Genomic DNA, 18,648 nt, shown 5'->3' on the forward strand with positions numbered 1-18,648 from the left:
TGAATCAGATCATCAGGTATGTCCGTATCAGTGATGAAACCTGCACAATTAAGGAAAGCTTTGTGGACTTCATTGAATCTCACCGAAAAACCGGAAAAGGTCTTGCAACAGAGATTAGTGAAAAATTGGAGAAGGATGGTCTAAGCATTTCCATTGCCGGGGCCAAGGCTATGACAATGGAGCCAATATGTCTGAAAAATACAATGGCGTCAAAGCTCACATCCATTCTCTTAATGAGTCAGCAAGATTTGTTCCATGCGCAGCTCACACTTTAAATCTTGTTGGTGTTCATGCTGCTGAGGTTTCCCCACTCATGATTACGTTTTTCGGAAAGGTTCAAGCCATCTTTAACTTTTTTTCAAGCTTCACGTCAAGATGGGAAAAACTGATGAAAACGTTGATCATCTCATTAAAAGGAAATAGTGACACAAGATGGTCTACCAAAAAAGAAGCAATTACACCATTGCACAGACAAATCAAAGATGTTCTTCAAGTTTTGGAATCCATTATCCACAATCCCATGAAAAATGCTGTCACAGTTAGCAGTGCAAAAGAACTTTTCATTCATATTGATTTCAGTTTTTTGTGTTTGTTGGATTTCTGGTGTCAAATTCTTTCTCTAATTGACCGGGAAAACAAACTGCTTCAGTCAAAAACCATTTCAATTGACATTGCCGTAAAAAAAAATGAAATGGTTGAAAGCTTTCATTCAGAATTTTTGAGATGTTGGGGTGGACAATATTATCAAAGATGCCACAGAAAAAGCTAACCATAGCGGAATTGATGGTGGCTTTCCAATTAAGAGGAAGCGCAAAGTGAAGCGAATAGCACTTTATGAAGCTGAAGATGACTCTCACCTTCTCACAGCAGAAACAGAATTCGGATCTCAGTGCAACCTTGTATTTGACAGCATTATTACACAAATAGAGTGGCGGTTTGAGGCTGATGTCTGCTGTATCCTCTGATTTTGGCTACCTCAGTGGGCATTCACTCTCTAAAAGTTCAGTGGATGAACTCAAGAAAAAAGCTGCAAATTTATCTCAAATTGACAAGGCAGATTTAGATTCTTCCGATTTCCAGTCAGAAATGGCAAGCTTTAAATATCAAGCTGCCGCAATGATGGACAACTTTGAAAAATCTAGCCCGATCGACATTTTGCAGCTCATTTATAAATATTCTTTGACCGATGCTTATCCCAACACAACAATTGCTATTCGCATCTTCCTCACCATACCAGTCACAGTTGCTACGTGTGAGAGAAGTTTCAGTAAACTTAAGCTCATAAAACACTATATGAGGTCAACAATTGGCCAAGAACGTTTGTCTAGTTTGGCTATGATTTCAATTGAAAATGAAGTGGCAAACAACATTGATTTTGATGATGTCATTAATGAATTTGCCTCAAGAAAAGCCAGAAAAGTGGCATTCCCTCTAAAAAATGAAGCGTTGATTTGATGTTGATCAACGTTGATTTTGCGTTGACATTAGCGATCAACGGCGATCAACCATAAATGGATGTTGTACCAACAGCAATGTTATCAACAGCAAATCAACGTTAATTTACAAACACTGAGCGTTCGTTGATTTACTGTTGACAAAAAACAAATTTTTTGAGCCGTTTACTAACAGTAATTTGCTGAGCATTTTCTGCTGGGATTTTTTTGTTATTTTTGGTGGTTATAAAACGTTTGTTCAAATTTTAATTGTATTATACGGTATGAAATGAATATAAACTTTATTGGAAAACATATATTTTATTAAGTAATTATTTTTTCAGTTCTTGAATAAAGATTATCCTAATGAAATTAAGGTAGTTCTTTAACTATTTGAGGATAATAGAACATCTTAATATAAATATTTTAACAATTTAACATAAAAAAGTCACAACTTAGCAGCAACTTGGCTTATTAATGCTTACTATAATAACATTACTATTATCATAGCAAATTATTAATGGTTGCAAGTATTTGCCTGATAAATTCTGACTGCAAACTTAAATCATATAGTACAAAATGCAATTTAAATTGATTTTTTCTGTATAAGAATAATAATGCCTTTATTTTTTTTTCTTTTGTGATGTAATAAAATAAAGATAATAATGCCTAAATATGACAGAAGCCTATATATGAGAGAATTTATGAAAGAAAAACGAAATACTGAAAAAAGAATAAAATATCTTCTTGACGAGTGCAACATTGTTAGTAGAGGGAATTGCGTTCATCTAGATTTAGACATTCAAAAGATTTATGAAGTTTCTGAAGATGTGCACAGTGATATATTGATGTTTTCAATCACTTCGCCAGAAAATAAATTTTGTTTAAGTAAAGTTGAATCTAATTATTGTGATGTTGACAACATTGCATTTAAAAGTAGTTTATACAGTAGTATTGATACTCTAACTTCAACAAAAGATTTTTTATATGAGTGGTCATTAAAATACTGTATAAAAGATGATGCTTTAAATGCACTTTTATTTCACTTAAATAAATTTACTCCATCTATACCAAAATGCTTGCAGACATTACAAAAATCTCTTCAAAAAGCTAATGTTTTATATGTCAATGGAGGTGATTATATATATCTTGGAGTTAAAAGTGCAATTGATTATTACATATCAACAGTTGGAAATAAGGAAAAGCCTGATCTAATTGTAAGTATTGATGGTGCACCTATGTACAATAGTAAAAAGACTTCCATTTGGCCTATACTAGTTACAATTAACAGAAAAGGATCCTATGCTGTTGCAATTTGGCATGGTCAGGGAAAACCAAACAATTTGGATGAGTGCTTTAAAGATTTTATTCTTGAAATGAAAAAATTGCAAACTAATGGGTATAAACAGCTGCTGGTGACTATTAAAGCTTTTGTTTGTGATGCGTCTGCAAGAGCATTTGTTAAATGCATTATAGGGCATAGTGGCTATCATAGCTGTGAAAGATGTATGGCAGTTTGCACACAAAAACATGGCATAAGATTATTGGAAACGACTACTTTACTTTGTACTGGTCACCAGCTTGAGAGTCTTTCTCCACTTATTCAGTTAAACTTCCCAATGGTAACTGAATTCCCATTAGACTATATGCACCTTATATGTCTTGGAGTAGTTAAAGAACTTCTAATAAACTGGTGTAAAGGTCCCTGATGTATTAGAATAAGTCAATCTGTTAAAGACAGTATTTCAAATGAACTCATAAATTTACGAAGTTATACACCATCCAATTTTCAACGTAGACCACGCTCTTTAAATGAACTTGAGAAGTGGAAAGCAACAGAGTTTCAATTATTCTGCTTTATGCTGGACCTGTTGTTTTAAAAAGGAAAAATAAATAAAACTATGACTTATTTATTTCTTTTTCAATTGCTATGCACATACTGCTTTCTAATAAAATGGCCAAAAATGAATTGTTTAGTGGCATTTGCTAAATAGCTGCTTATATGGTTTGTCAGAGAAGTACAAATTTTGTTTGGGGAAATCTTGGTAACATACAATGTTCATAGCATGATTCATTTAGCTGATGATTGTGTTAACTTTGGGGAGTGTCTTGATCATCTATCAGCTTTTCCTTTTGAAAACTTTTTGGGCTGAATTAAAAAAATGGTGCGAAAATCACATCAGACTGTTGCCCAAATAGTGAATCAATTAGATGAGAGAAAAAAGTTGGATATTTTTCTTAGAGAAAGGAATGGTAAAGAAATTTCTGCCCAAGTGGTAAATAAAAAGATCACATCAAATCTATGAGACAGAGTTTATTTTATTCAAGGCAAAGGGTTTATTTTAGTAGAAGAGGTTTTGGTAGATCTTGTAAAATGCAAGGCTTTAAATCCTCATTTAGTTCGTAAGTTTTTTCCTGATTGTTTTGAAACATCTTATTTAGACGTTTGTTATGTAAATTCATTAGCCAACCTAAAAACAATTTTTCCGAAAAAAAAAGAACTTTTGAAAAAAGGCTTAATGATACCTGTTTAAAAAGGTGGTTATGCTTTTTTTCTGCTTAGACATTGTGATATTGCTTATGATCACTTATTTCTTGAATTAAAAACACAAACTTTGATTATACTTGCAGACCATCAATTTTTCAAGAATGTCTGTGCATGTGTCATTTTGTAAAATTTGTTGTAAATTTGTCAAATATATAGTTCTTTGAACAAATTTAAAGTGAGTTTAATGCATTTTAATTTATAAATTTTTTGTATGGAACAAATACCTGGTATGTTTATAGAAATAAAATATTTACACTGGTGTTTTACATTAATAAATCTAAAAAGCGTTTTACAGAGTTCATTGTTTTTAATCTCTAATGTATTTTTAATTTTATTTTGTAACTTATATAAGATTGTTTAGAATTAAATTGCACCAGAATATTGAAATTTCATTTGCCATTGTTGAATTTTTAAATGGAAAAATTAAAGAAGTGGAAGTGATTGCTAAAAGTTGGATGAAAAATGATGGGAAATGCTTCTGGCTGCCATTTAAAAGTTCCGCTGCGATTCGTAAACCTGTCACAACCTTGTAGGCATCAACCTCTGATTGGAAGATATACCCTGCTAGGATTTTATACACTACAGGTTTGCATATTACTATAAAAAAATGTAAAATAATTGAATTAGATATTGAACTGTATGTTTTGACCAGGGCACTGGAGAGGATAAACATGTGCTGGTGCAAATTTATTTTAGGCCCCCTTTACAATATGACTATAGTCTTATTTAATATCACTTGTTTTAAATCCAATATTCCAACGGGCATTTGTTTAAATTATATGTTCTGAATGTCTTTAGAATGTTTAAAGAAGATTTCCAACGATTAAAAAAAGTTTTTTTAACAATGTTTTTAGTTTTTTTTTTAAACTTTTAGTGTTTTTTAAAAACTAAAAAATTCATTAATTTTCATGGGTTTTTCATTAAAATTCATTAATTTTTATGCGGTGCACCAATTGCACTCCATTAATATTTGGCCTGCTTTTGCCGCAAACATTTCAATTACATCTTCATTAGATATTGATAAATGATTTTACGTACATAGATTTGTGTTTATGAAGAAGCTCAGTCACACTTAGAGAAAGCAGCTGATACTTCAAATATTGAAACTGACACCAAAGAGAAAAAAGGGACAAAGCAAAAGTAAATTTTACTAAAATTAGTTTTTAACAAATAAAAAATTTTGCAATAAAGAATTACACAAATCATGCACTTTTTTTGTTTATAAGGTAAAGTTTATATTAAAGGAGAAAGACAGCTATGACATTTTGTGAAAGTGATGAAGATGTTGTGGTTGGTGATGAAGAACTATACGGAAGATACTATTTTGATAGTTCAACTAGCTAAAGAACATCTAACGTGATTCCAAATATAGCAGGTTGACTATTTTTGCAAAAGTAAAATAATGGTTTGTTAAAATAAACATGCTTATTTTTTTACTGAATTATAGATGTTTTTAAATCAATATCAACTCCCCATTTACACAGTGAAATAGCAAGCTTTCCAGTTGCTGAAAATAACAATGACTTCTCGAAAGAAACTAATCTATCTCAAGGGAAAATGATGTTGTCTTCAAATATATTGGTAAAAAAAAGTCCTAATGTTGCTTTTGTTCTAATTAAAATCTGTGTGCGTGTGCAGTAAAAAAATTAATAGAAATCAGAACTATATGTTATAGAATATAATTTTATTGACAAATATTTTACAAATATATGTTTGTTGACAAGTTTAAATAAAAATCACTATGTAATGTTTAAAAATTTTATTTAATTTTTGTATGTATAATTTATCTATACCTAGGTAGAAAATGGCTCTAAAAATTGTGTTTTGGATAAAGAGGATAGCAAAGAAAGACATTTGTCTTGCCAGGGTAAATTAAATAAAAGTTTTATTTATTTTTTCCATTTAGGTATTTTTTCATGGTTAATTTTTTACAAAATATTTTACATAAATAATAATAATATTGTTTATTTTACTACATTTTTTTTTAAAGATTTTCAAAAAAGATTTGCGTTGAGTTGGATGGCAAAAATAGATAAAAGAGAAAAGTGATTCAAGAGTCAATTTTAAAAATCCATGTATTGAAATTAAGATAATTTCATTCATATAGAATGAACATAATATGTGTTCTGACCCTTAAGTAATTTTTATTTTTGTAATAATAGATGAGTTCTCTTAGTCGTTGTGGAGGTAATATAAATTGGCTTTTGCTTTTGGAAAGTTGTTGATGAGCGAGGACGCTGGGGCCTGTTTTAATGTCTCGGATGGTTCATTGAAGATAAATTTTAAAACATACATCCTGTATCATATGATAGTGGGTAAGAATGGTTTTATGCATTTTTTTAGATTTTTTATTTCACAGGAAATATATTTTGTTTATCACAATCAGTCATTTATGTAACTATTTGCTATAATTTCTGCAGTTTGATTTTTTTCAAATTTGATTTGAATTTTTGATTTAGATGCGATTACACGACAGCATCATGATGCAAAAATTTGCGAATGTTGTTCAGGCATTTCGAAATTTTTAAGGCAATCAGGAACACGACTCAATTGAAAAGTTTTGAAAATGAACAATGCTGCAAACGCTAAATAAATTGTTTGAAAATGTAAATTTTGTGTTAAATTCAATAAAAAACTTTCTTACTTAATGCAGTGCCTACTTTCTTTCATTATTCTTTTGAGTTAGCTTTGAAATGCTCTATCAATAAATTTTTTGCTAAATCCTTTTTTTACAGCATGTTTTTTACAAAACAAATAAAGATTTTAGCAATATGTATAAATTTTATATACAAATATTTTATATATATATACATACATAATATATATATATATATATATATATATATATATATATATATATATATATATATATATATATATATATATATATATATATATATATATATATATATATATATATATATACATATATATATATATATATATATAAATTATAAATCAGTAGAAAATCACTTAACAAAGTTTTTTTTCATTTAACACTGTGTTTCATTAATAAAAAGACTCATCAGAAATACTGAGTTTTTTTATTGATGAGAGCATGTAGATAAGTCTTTTTATTGATGAAATACAGTGTTAAATGAAAAAAAAATTTCTTAAGTGATTTCCTACTAATTTATAATTGCTCAGTTCTTTGAAGAACATTGAGCACTCTATTTTGTAGAATACATTTTAAAGTTGTTTATATATATATATATATATATATATATATATATATATATATATATATATTTCGTAAACTGTTGATATATATTTTTTTGATATATGCATCAAAAAGCGATATCAAAATACCGTCGGCTATTATAAAAATCAGTGTTGAATCACCAAGAAAAAATGATTGTTGATTAAACGTTGAAAAGCAACATTCGATCAACGTTTTTTGTAAACACCAAATCAACGTTGATAAGTGGCTAACATTTTGGACAAAAAATCAATATGGAATCAATGTTGACGAGAAACATTGAATCAACATCAAATCAACGCCTCATTTTTTAGCGGGTTGAACTAAAGTTTGTGCAACCTTAATGACAAATTTTACTTATAACTTGATGTGATAAATTTTGTGATCAATAAATCATTTTTTTCGTTTAATTTTCTTCTTTTTTTTTTTTAAGGAGGGGGAGGGGGCGCAATTTTCTTTTCTTGCCCGAAGCGCAAAATTGGCTCGGTACGGCCCTGGACACAACTAAGGACTTTTTTATTGGCTTTATTTTGGTTTGAAATCTTTTTATTCTTTTATTATTGCAAAACACAAACTTTTTTATTTCCAACGTGAATTACTTAACATGTAAATATGTAACACGTCATTTTACAGCGGTTCTTGACGAAAAGACTTTACGGTCTTTGCGACCTTTTATATATATATATATATATATATATATATATATATATATATATATATATATATATATATATATATATATATATATATATATATATTAAAAAACTTTATTGTAATTATTTATATTATTGTATTGTTTTAAAATGTAATAAAGAACATAAAAAAGAAATAAGGTGTAAAAGTCTTTAAATACCATGAAATTTATACTAAGATTAATACTATTTTAAAAGCACTGGGACAATAAAACCTAAAACTACAATTTTGCGTATTTTTCTTACTTTAGTGTTTTTGATTTTATTGCAACAAAAAATACATTTTTTTAATAATCCTCCAGGATTTTTATTAGAGTTTTATTAGAGAAGTTTGAGAATATTGAAAAATTGTTTTAAAAATACTGCAAATACTCAGTAATGAAAATTCAACTTTATAACAATAATAAATGCTCAACAATGAAAAGCTTTTAAAGCTGAATGATAATTTCAATATCAAAGATATTTTACATGTTAAAATTTTCTAAATCAGAACTAACTTCAAAAAAGTTCAAGATAACGTTTATTTATTATTTGCGTTTAACATAGAACTTCCAGAAACAAATGTATGTAAGTATGTAGGTAAGTTATTTTTGAATTCTTTAATAACTGAAGGAACATTGCTGCCTAACATTCTTATCTACATACACACATAAATGCATACGTATATATATATATATATATATATATATATATATATATATATATATATATATATATATAAATATATATATATATACATATATATATATATATATATATATATATATATATATATATATATATATATATATATATGTATGCATGTATGTATAAATACATACATACATACATACATACATACATACATACATACATACATACATACATACATACATACATACATACATACATACATACATACATACATACATACATTTATACATACATACATAAATACATACATATACATGAAGAGGCGTCCCAAAGAGGTCTTCCATGAGGGAGGGGGGAGGGGGAAGGGGTGTTGTGTGTATTTCTTGCCTACTAGAAACACCAAAAAAAAAAAGTTCTCAATATTTGCAATTTGCCAACTACAATTCAAAACATGCTTAATGCGTCAACTCAAATGCTTATATGACAACTATGGGGATGGAACACCTACACCTACCTACACCTCCCGTTCCGGACGGCCCTGCATACATACATACATGTTTAACAACATATACAACAATATAAATTTAAGCATATACAGCAATACAAACTTAAACAACAGCAGTTAACATTTTTTCTAACTTGCAATTGTTGGAGAAACTGTTTCTGAAGGTGTTACGTTGGTTGTAAACAACCAACGTAACACCTTCAGAAACACCTTCAGAAACTTCTTTTTGTGGTGAACGTATTTGTTCTTTGCCGACTAAATTTTTAGTATAAATTCCAACCCCTCTCCCTTCCTGTAAAATATCTTTGAGGTATTGTGTTATTACTATAGATTACTTATTTCTACTACGTATTTATTTAAAAAGAAAAAACTACGAACTTTATTTGCTTTTTAACGTTTTGTTTTAAACTTTAATTAAAATAAATTTTAGTTATCATGCCAATACATCCTCAATAAATTTCTAATACTTCCTCAATTTGTCTGAAAATCGTTGCCAAATTTATTTGATAATGAACTTGACCTTTTTATAAATGGCATCCAAAGCAAATTCTAAATACAAAGCTACACACATATGGAAAGTTTAACAAAGATATAAACCAATAAAAAGTTGAAGGATAAAAGTTATCGGTAAACTTATCAAAGTTTTGATAAATATTATTATCAAAATTGTTGTTTAAATACTAAATATTCATTATAAATTTATATAAATATAACTCACATTTTATGTTTATTTACGTACGTACGCTCAGATATGGTAGAGGGGGTCTGCAAACGAAGTATATGAGATAGAGGGTGGGGGAAGGGGGGATCGATTTTGAAAGTAAGGAGACATTAAATTAAAAAGAACATCATAAAATGTTGGGTAGGTAGGTTAAAAGCGTAGGTACTTTATGGACAACCCCTAATTTCAGCTTCAGCGTCATAAAAATATTACTATAATAATTGATACATTTTCATATTTGTTTTTATAAACCACATAAAATAGTTTGTTTACACAACTATTTTATGTGATTAATTTTGTTATATTTAGCCGTATTTAATATTATAAACATGCTCATCTCAACTGGATTTTGGTGTGTTATGCTGCTTTTAACATATATCGAAACAATTCAAATTATACCGACATTTGAAGATTTCGAAAAAGCGAAAACCGATCTTTTAACTTTAATCGAGTCTGTTAAGGTAAACAGAGACTTACCAATGATTGCTGGATGCGTTCGTTTAGCTTTTCACGATTGTATTGGCAAAAACAATTGTGATGGATGCATCGATCATACAAACAGGGGAAATGCAGGCTTAAAAGATACAAGTGATCGTCTTGATTCTTTATACGATTTATCTTATAAAGGAAAAATTTCCAGAGCAGACTTCTACGCTCTAGCCGCTGTGGTTGCCCTAACTAGGTCGACTGTTGACGCTCCAGTAAAATACTTAGGATTAAAGTACTTTAAGGTTGGCAGAGAAGATTGTGAAACCTCTCCTAATCAAGTTCAAAGCGTTAAACCGCCACTTGGCACCGACGGTACGCAAAAAACTTTTAAATTTTTTAAAGACGAATTTGACTTTAACGTTAGAGAAGCCGTAGCCCTTTTAGGAGCACACACTTTAGGAAGATGCGAGTTGGAAAACACTGGTTTTGAAGGAGCTTTTGTTGATGAAACATTTTCGACAGTTACTCAGGGTCCAAACACGTTAGCTCCAACAAGTGTTCTTGACAATGCTTATTATAGAATGTTTATAGATATTGTACCGCGGATACAAGTAACCATCAATGGAACAAGAAGACAGTGGCAGCTACCAAGTCACCCAATACCAAATGATAAACTGCCTGAGTCTGAAAGGACAACGTTGCTTTTGAATTCAGATATGGCGAACTCATGGATTATCACGCCGATTGATGAAAACGGAGCGGTATCTTGCACTCCAACTTCCAAAACAAATCCTTGTCAACATTCGTTTGCTCATCGACACGCTCTTCAATTTGCACACGACAATGCATTGTGGGTAAAAGAATTTACTAAGGTTTTCGGTAGGATGATAGAGTTAAATCGAAACGTGTTAACCGATGCTCCAACAGCACCTTATGTTACCAAATATTACAAGTAAATTAAAATAAAACAATTATAATCAGGTTGTATTTTTTGATAATTTTTAATTTAAAAAGGGGTTTTGTAGAAAGCTGGTTTTTAACAAAACGATTTGACATTTTTAATATATGTTTTGAGGATTTTTCTGGTAGAAAATATTTTATAATTGTTTTTCATAATTATGAATATGGAAAATAATATTTTCAAGAAACAACGAGTAGTTTTCTATATTTTAATAACTAAATAAATCATTTAATTTAAACACAAATAAAACTTTGTTAGCTAATATTAATTTAATTATTTGTGTTATATTAATTACGAAGTCAGTTTTGTTTCAATATCTATTTAACTGAGTGAGAAATTTTAAAACATTAAATTGGATGCACCAGGGAGTTTGATAAAATGTTCCTAAATTCCATTTTGAAGTTATCAACTTTTTCTTATCCGGGTCTGTGTATGATGTGCCTTTATTTTTATGATCAGACTCTCGTAAGAGTATCGTCTTAATTCTTGGGCATTATTCCAATAACATCAAATAAATTTAATTGTCAGATTTTAAACTAAGCGGGAAAAAGAAATGAAGTTGTTCTTGGGTGGAGATTTTTACTTCATCGATGATTATATGGGACACCAGGGTTCAGCTGTTAGATTTGCTATTTCTACAGATCATGTTGAATTAAATTTTCTACGAAACTATGCCTCGAGCACCTGCTAGTTGTAATATCCCAAGGAGAACAATACAATTAAACTCTGGAAAGTGCTTACAACGCTTACAAGCACTAGAAAGTGCTTGCAATGAGAACTTGTGTGAAAATGGAAATGTTGAACACTTAATAGATCTAAGTTTTATAATTCAATTTTTGCTACTGTAATTTTCCACATAATAACTGCAGACAATGTAGTGCCTCCTGTTTTGCATATTGTGTTAGACATAGTGTTAAAACTGTGTAAGTTATAAAAAGAGTGTAAAAGTTGAGATTGTCAGGCTGATTCGTCTTTATCTCAAAACAAGAAAGCAAGAACAAGAAAGTTGTGGGCTGTGGGTTGAAGTAAGTTGTGGGTTGCTAAAAGCATTGAAATCTCTAGTACAACTGAAGCTTTGCATTTATTAAGTAACCAATCTGTAGATATTGCAAATCTACAGGCGCAATGATTAGCTTGTAAAAATAATTTTTTTGATTTAGAACGCATATCTCAGGACTCTTGCAATAAAAATAAAAACTGTAAAAGCAAGAAATGTGTGCCCAATCAGGTGTTCAATTACAAAATATGATTGTAACATTAATTGGGTGCGGTATGGTATGTGTAAAGATTGTTTTTATCAATATTGTGAAGTTATTGGTGATTCAAACATGATCTTCGACTTTTTTGTTGTCATCGAAGTTTATTGTAATACAATAAAAAAATTGATCTATTGGAATAAAATATAATATCCTTGATGATAAAAAGTTTTTTCATCTACTTAAATATGTTTGTGTAATACTTTTTTTAATATTTATTGTCCTTTATCATATTTATTTTTATATTTAGCATTGATTTTATACATTAAATGCTTATTCTATTCTTAAGAAGTTCATTCATCATTCTAATCTACCTCTACAATTATATAAGCATTACAGTGTGTTTTAGTTAAATCGTAAAGTTAATTTAAATCTTGACTCTGGTTAATGAATGGAATATAAGTCCTAGTATTAAGCAGACATTATTTGGGGCCCTTATTTCTAAAGAAATTCAACAAAGAAATGCTGCAAGTCATAATAACTTTTTTTATTCACAGAGAAATTTTTCTTGCTTTCACATTGGCAATAGACAATTTTGAATTTAGCCATCTTGGAAAATATTCTTAAGAGTGCAACTTAAACTTTGAACCTTCCGTTTTTATGCGAAATGTCACATAAAAAGTATAAAGAAGTTCTTAATTTAAGTTCAAAACAACTCGTAGATTTTTGTTTATTTGTTGTTTGAAAATATTAGGAAAAAAAGTTGAACTTGTTACAAAAGCTTTTGCTGGTATGGAACTTAATCTTGAAATTACATCTTCTGCTGAAGATCAGTCTAAAAAGGCTCAACTTGATTGCGAACATTTACTGCAGAAGTATAGAATTCCAGATCTCAATGGAGTTGACGTAGAAAAACGATTTGATAATATTACTAAATGACCAGCTGTAACATTGGAAAATATTTTCGGTTTGACTTTTAAGAAAAACGAGTTTGTATTTTGATCCTTATATTGGGAAATATAAGGATTAAAAGTATGCATCAGATGTATGAACTTGGGATTCCAATGAAGTTTTAGTATTTAAGTAGATAATGAGTAGATAATCTTACCAGTTGTAGCAATAAAGTGAATTTATGTTTTTTACTTTATTATACGAGTAGTTTATATTGAACAGTAAAGCTATACACTCCAAAAACTGCGTTTAGCTTTTAAACACTTTTTTAAACATCGAGTTTTTAAACATGTTTAGAAAAGAAGTGTTTAGGTTAGGGTTATATGTGTTTAAAATCTTAACGCTTTTTTAAACACGTTTTTTGCATCGTATTTTTAAACACGTTTAGATGCTAAAAGTGTTTAGCGGTTAAACATAAAAAGAAACTAACAACTAAATAAAAATTAATTTCTAATTGAATCAAGATATTTCTTCTCAATGACAGCCATTTTGGTACTCTTAAAATTGCTTTTTGATTTTGAATCATTTAATAAATATAATTGAAAAAATGTTAAAATCTGATATCTTTTCGGAAAAGACAAGTCCCAAACATAATAAACAGACAATAATTTCTGTAATTAGTTCAGAAATGGACTTTATTCCGCATGCGACATGAATACCGTCTGCTATAATAAATCCTTGACTCTTGTTTTTTGTTCCTTCAACAATCACAATATGAGGCGGGCACAACCTGGGTGAACTTAATTCTACTTTGTCTGCCTAAAAATAAAATGTAGAAATTTTAAAAACAATATTTATCATTAGTAAGTACAATATATTGTTTTTACTATATTATAACATAATGTATTAAAAATATATATATTTTTGGCATTGAAACTTTCAATTTCGGCCGTTACCTTTGGGTAGTATACCGAAATAGTAGAATAAAACAATGAACACACAACTTTTTTTCTGCACAATGTGTTAGAGCAAATTTATTGTGTATTCCTTGTAGCAACATAAAAATTTTATAAAAATACATGAAACTTACATCCATAAATGATATTGCAGGTGCAAGTTTCTTGTCTTTGCCATTTAAATCCATAGCACTTTGCAACTTCATTAACAACTCAATGATAAGTTCCTCGCATGATTTATTATCATCATCGCTATCTTCTTTGCAATTCTTTGTGAAAAAACATTTTTAAAAAATACATTTGAAGAAACGATACACACACACAACATATGACTAAACAATAAAAAACATATTTTATTTAATAGACATTTCATATATTAAATATTTAACAACCTTTATTAGAAAAACCTATGGGTTTTATTTTTACATTTACAAACTTACAAACATGTTATGGACTATGATTTTAAATATTACATGGGTTATGATCTTTTAAAAAAGTTATAATCCATATAAAGCTATATAAAATTGCATATAAAGTAATTATACTTTTGATTGACTTACTGGAAACATTATTGGAAGTAGTTTACTCATCAACTCAGCGAATATTCCTTCTGCATTTTTAAATTTATAAATTGTTTCAAATTCAATTCTTATCTGAAGTTAGAGTGTAAGCATACCATTTTATATCAGATATTTTTGTTTTATTACAACAACAAAAAAAAAGTTAGTGGGACACCAGCAATAACAAGGTTTTTCACTTACAAACTCAATTTTTTGCAGCAAAGGAAATTGTGCTACTATCTTCATAACTGAACCATTGCTTATAATACCCAGTTCTTCTCTTCTACAAGAGTAAGACATTCTAAATGTTTTTTGATCAAGACACAATCCTGTTTCTCCTTTGGTTTTTTTAACTCTTCACTAATAATCTTTTTGCAGTCAACTATGAATTCTCCAGTTTCTACATTCATTAACAGATATTAAAATAACATAACATAGCAATGAAATAAATAGTTTAAAAGATTAAAATAAATATAAGAGATTATATATATGTATATATATATATATATATATATATATATATATATATATATATATATATATATATATATATATATATATATATATGTACATTTTTATATATATATATATATTCATTTTATATTGTATACATTTTATATTGTATATATTTTATATTGTATACATGTTATATTATATACATTTTATATTATATACTTTTAATAAAGGTATACTTTTATTAAAAATAAAGCACAATAAGCTTACCTGGTACTGCAGCTAGTTTGACTTAAGAAGTCTACCCATTTTTGGCGAACCTGACATTCCATTTTCTTTCCATCTGATGTTTCGTAGTTTTTGAGATTTTTTTTGAAAATTGATTTTTTAGTGAAATGACTCTTATATTAATAAAATAAAAAAGAGAATGAATTTTACTGGACATTTTGCACAGACATTCATTTGTGCATGTGTGTGTGCATATATATGTGCATATATATAAATTTTGTGCATATATGCACACATATGTGTGCATATATGTGCAAAATTTATATATCCAAATGTGTGTGTGCATGTGAGTGCAGAACTCAATGCCTAATATAATCAATGTATTAACATAAGCTAAAAATAGATGTTAAATAGTTTATCCATGGCTGTTCTCCTGGAAACTCAATACAAGGAAAAACGTTATACAATTCTTTTGCAAAATTGCAATAACCTCCTTTATCTTTCATATGTCTATTTCTTTTTATATGATATGCAGCTTCTTCAATCATTCGATTGTAATGAGGTTGAATGCTACCGTTTTCTAGTGCTGACTTAACACGCTCAGAAAATGTTGGCATACTAGTATTAATACCACAACTTCTTCTCCTATGCATATACTTTCTGTAGTATGGTTAGTTAGTAAAATATTGTCTGCCACATTTGATGCAACACCAGATGACCCAACTTGGGTGAAAAATTAAATTAGATACAGTGAACACAACATTTATAAATTCATTTTTTTTAGATTCAACAGTATTCAACTTGCCTATTGTTTTAATACAGCACATGATTTCTCTTTCTCAAATAAAACTAATATCTTATGTGCTGGTCCAATCTTTTTTGCCAACATTATCACGAAATCGTTTTCTTTCATATTTAGCAAAGCAAATCCATCAACTTCATTTTCTGTACACAACACACAGAAATAATAAATAGCCCAATAAAAAGTTCACAAAACATACAAACACACTGAAATACAACAAAAATTACACAACAAAGACACACAAACATATTTAACAACTAAGATATCCAACACTCCTCCACATTCATAAGCATAACATAGAACTGTCTATTATGTCAATGAAAAAACTGGTAGTCAAGATTGCGTGCATTGAGTGTGCAATACCTAGGTGGATGAATAAGTCCAACACAGAAAGCATTTAAATGGTTATTAAAATAAAGAGTTTTTAACTTTTCACAAATAAAGTATTTATTATGATTAACAACAACAATAGTGTCAATTCGACAAAATTCTATATCATCATCCCTTAGACTGAGAACAATCACTATATCTTTAGCATATTCATGACCGTTTATTGTTACACTGGGTGATACAAGTAACTCAATGCCTTTTAGTATAACATTCAAATTTAATCCAAATTCTAGCTTTAGAATTGCATTGTCACAATGAATTTGGTTTAAAGTCATTTGATAACCTTTGTTTACTGTCTTCTTTATATAGGTAGGTACCAGTGTTTCTAGATAACATTTGCATACACATCCATCGTTGACGATGGAATGCTAGTGATTATGGTAATTTCTTAAAATTAAAAAATAGCTGCTGCTTAAATTGTGCATGTTTTCCTTCAAAATGCATACACCAATGATTTTGTAATGGCCCAAACATAAGCAATTGATCTGGTACAAGATAATGCATCTATAGAATAAAAGATTCTTTGGGATAAATCTGAACAAAGTTTTTGTTATAGGTGGCTATTAAACATCTTAAGGAGTTTGCAGTATTCTCATTTGCCATTAGTGACAAACAAAGCAATGTAATTTTAAGAAGATTAATGAAATTTATCCAACTAGCAAATTTACCTAACTAGTTCTTGTTCACCTTGCGAGATGAACAAGAACTCTGTCTTGTTCATCTCGCAATAGAAATTGAAAACTTGTGTAACTAGTGTTCAGCTGATTTTTTTCTATTTCTCAAGTACGACAAGGCTTTTGAGCAAAACTGACATCTTCTTTAAATCTCCCCTCATTCTGCGCAGCAAGAGTATCTGCTAAAACAAATAACAATGAACCATAAATCAATTTTTCCCCCTTTGAGGTTTTCATAACCACACCATTTTTCAGAATATTCATAGCACTTTTTATATCTTCTAATAAAAATGTGACACCAATTTATGGATTTCACATGACTTAGCCAAACATAACAGATGTATAGCTTGTAAACTACTTCTATATGTTGCTGGAATATTTAGCAACATCCAATAAAAAGCTGTTATTTTGTTTTTCTTTTTGTGACTTCCAATGGGATTGACAACTTCAAAATCATCAGTAAAAAAGGCAAACAATAAACTATCTGGGTGTAATTGCAGAGACTCATGGTCTCTGACATACGAGCTATAAATATCATCAGTCATAGTAACTCTTTGATGTAACTTTTTGTTATTTTTATCAAATATACATTCCATTTCTGGCAATTTTAAAAGCATTTGTAACTGATTTATAAAAGGCACAAAATACCTAAGAGCTTCTTTTTCTGAATCATAAACACCAATTTTTACAGATTCAGGTCTAATATAGCCAAACTCTTTAGCAAAAAATGCTTCTTGCAAGTAAGTTGTGTGCAGGCCATCAAAAACGTTTTCATTAAAACAACTTCGTAGTTCCTCACTTATTCCACATATTTCTGTTTCCAACTTTTGCTTTAAATTTGAAATTTTATTATGCCACAGCTCATTAGTTAACATAACAATGTCATTGAGGGCTGAGGATGTCAACCTGCGACAACATTTTAATTTAATCAATATGGCTCCTTCGAATTTTCTTTTGTCCAATAGTTTATCCCCACAATCATTTTCAATAATTTCTGGGGAGCAGAAACTTTCAATACGAAGTTTTTCCATTTCAAGCACTGAAACATGATTTCTTTCGCAGTGACCTTTGAAAGAAAAAAAAAATTTAAACAAAGCACACGTCTAACAACATTACAGCATAGTTGAAATTTTTTTGCATCTTGGAGACGCCTTATCACATGTGTAAGTAACTACTGATGTGTGTTGGTAAAATAAGGGCACATATTGCAATGATGCATCATTATTGTTTTAATGGTAACTAAAATAGTTTAAAATATAATTATTTAAATCATACCATAAAAAATCTGAATAACAGCTTCAGAAAAACCATAGTGTTGAAGCCACAATTTTACATCATCGACTGTATCATTTTCCTTAAGGAAATTTTTATCTATAT

The 18,648-nt window shown here is 29.1% G+C and overlaps 3 protein-coding genes across 8 annotated transcripts; all 3 read left to right on the forward strand.

The window, feature by feature from the left end:
• The first annotated feature begins 945 nt into the window (after positions 1-945).
• LOC136088381 (uncharacterized) lies at positions 946-1,455 on the forward strand. The gene has a single exon (XM_065812086.1). It carries the CDS (start codon positions 946-948, stop codon positions 1,453-1,455), a length of 510 nt encoding a protein of 169 aa, XP_065668158.1.
• A 41-nt stretch (positions 1,456-1,496) lies between these two features.
• On the forward strand, positions 1,497-6,629 carry LOC136089039 (uncharacterized). Of its 6 annotated transcripts, none has more exons than XM_065814557.1 (8): positions 1,497-4,566; positions 5,024-5,121; positions 5,208-5,356; positions 5,429-5,562; positions 5,779-5,848; positions 5,972-6,056; positions 6,144-6,296; positions 6,441-6,629. In XM_065814557.1, exon 1 carries the CDS (start codon positions 2,099-2,101, stop codon positions 3,140-3,142), a length of 1,044 nt encoding a protein of 347 aa, XP_065670629.1. In that variant the 5' UTR covers positions 1,497-2,098; the 3' UTR covers positions 3,143-4,566; positions 5,024-5,121; positions 5,208-5,356; positions 5,429-5,562; positions 5,779-5,848; positions 5,972-6,056; positions 6,144-6,296; positions 6,441-6,629. The 6 variants fall into 6 exon arrangements, with proteins under 6 accessions (XP_065670629.1, XP_065670630.1, XP_065670633.1 ...); XM_065814558.1 differs by having other exon boundaries at positions 1,506-4,566; positions 5,226-5,356; positions 5,466-5,562; XM_065814561.1 differs by having other exon boundaries at positions 1,565-4,566; positions 5,226-5,356; positions 5,466-5,562; positions 5,783-5,848.
• A 3,403-nt stretch (positions 6,630-10,032) lies between these two features.
• On the forward strand, positions 10,033-11,308 carry LOC124808094 (putative ascorbate peroxidase). Its single transcript, XM_065814564.1, has one exon. It carries the CDS (start codon positions 10,061-10,063, stop codon positions 11,114-11,116), a length of 1,056 nt encoding a protein of 351 aa, XP_065670636.1. The 5' UTR covers positions 10,033-10,060; the 3' UTR covers positions 11,117-11,308.
• The last annotated feature ends 7,340 nt before the right edge of the window (positions 11,309-18,648 follow it).

Source organism: Hydra vulgaris, chromosome 12 (genome assembly GCF_038396675.1).
Source record: "Hydra vulgaris chromosome 12, alternate assembly HydraT2T_AEP".
In the NCBI taxonomy this organism is placed as follows: Eukaryota; Metazoa; Cnidaria; class Hydrozoa; order Anthoathecata; family Hydridae; genus Hydra; species Hydra vulgaris.

Bases quoted from the DNA above. Each gene is read 5' to 3' on its own strand.
- LOC136088381 (XM_065812086.1), top strand. From the start codon at position 946: ATGTCTGCTGTATCCTCTGATTTTGGCTACCTCAGTGGGCATTCACTC.
- LOC136089039 (XM_065814557.1), top strand. From the start codon at position 2,099: ATGCCTAAATATGACAGAAGCCTATATATGAGAGAATTTATGAAAGAA.
- LOC124808094 (XM_065814564.1), top strand. From the start codon at position 10,061: ATGCTCATCTCAACTGGATTTTGGTGTGTTATGCTGCTTTTAACATAT.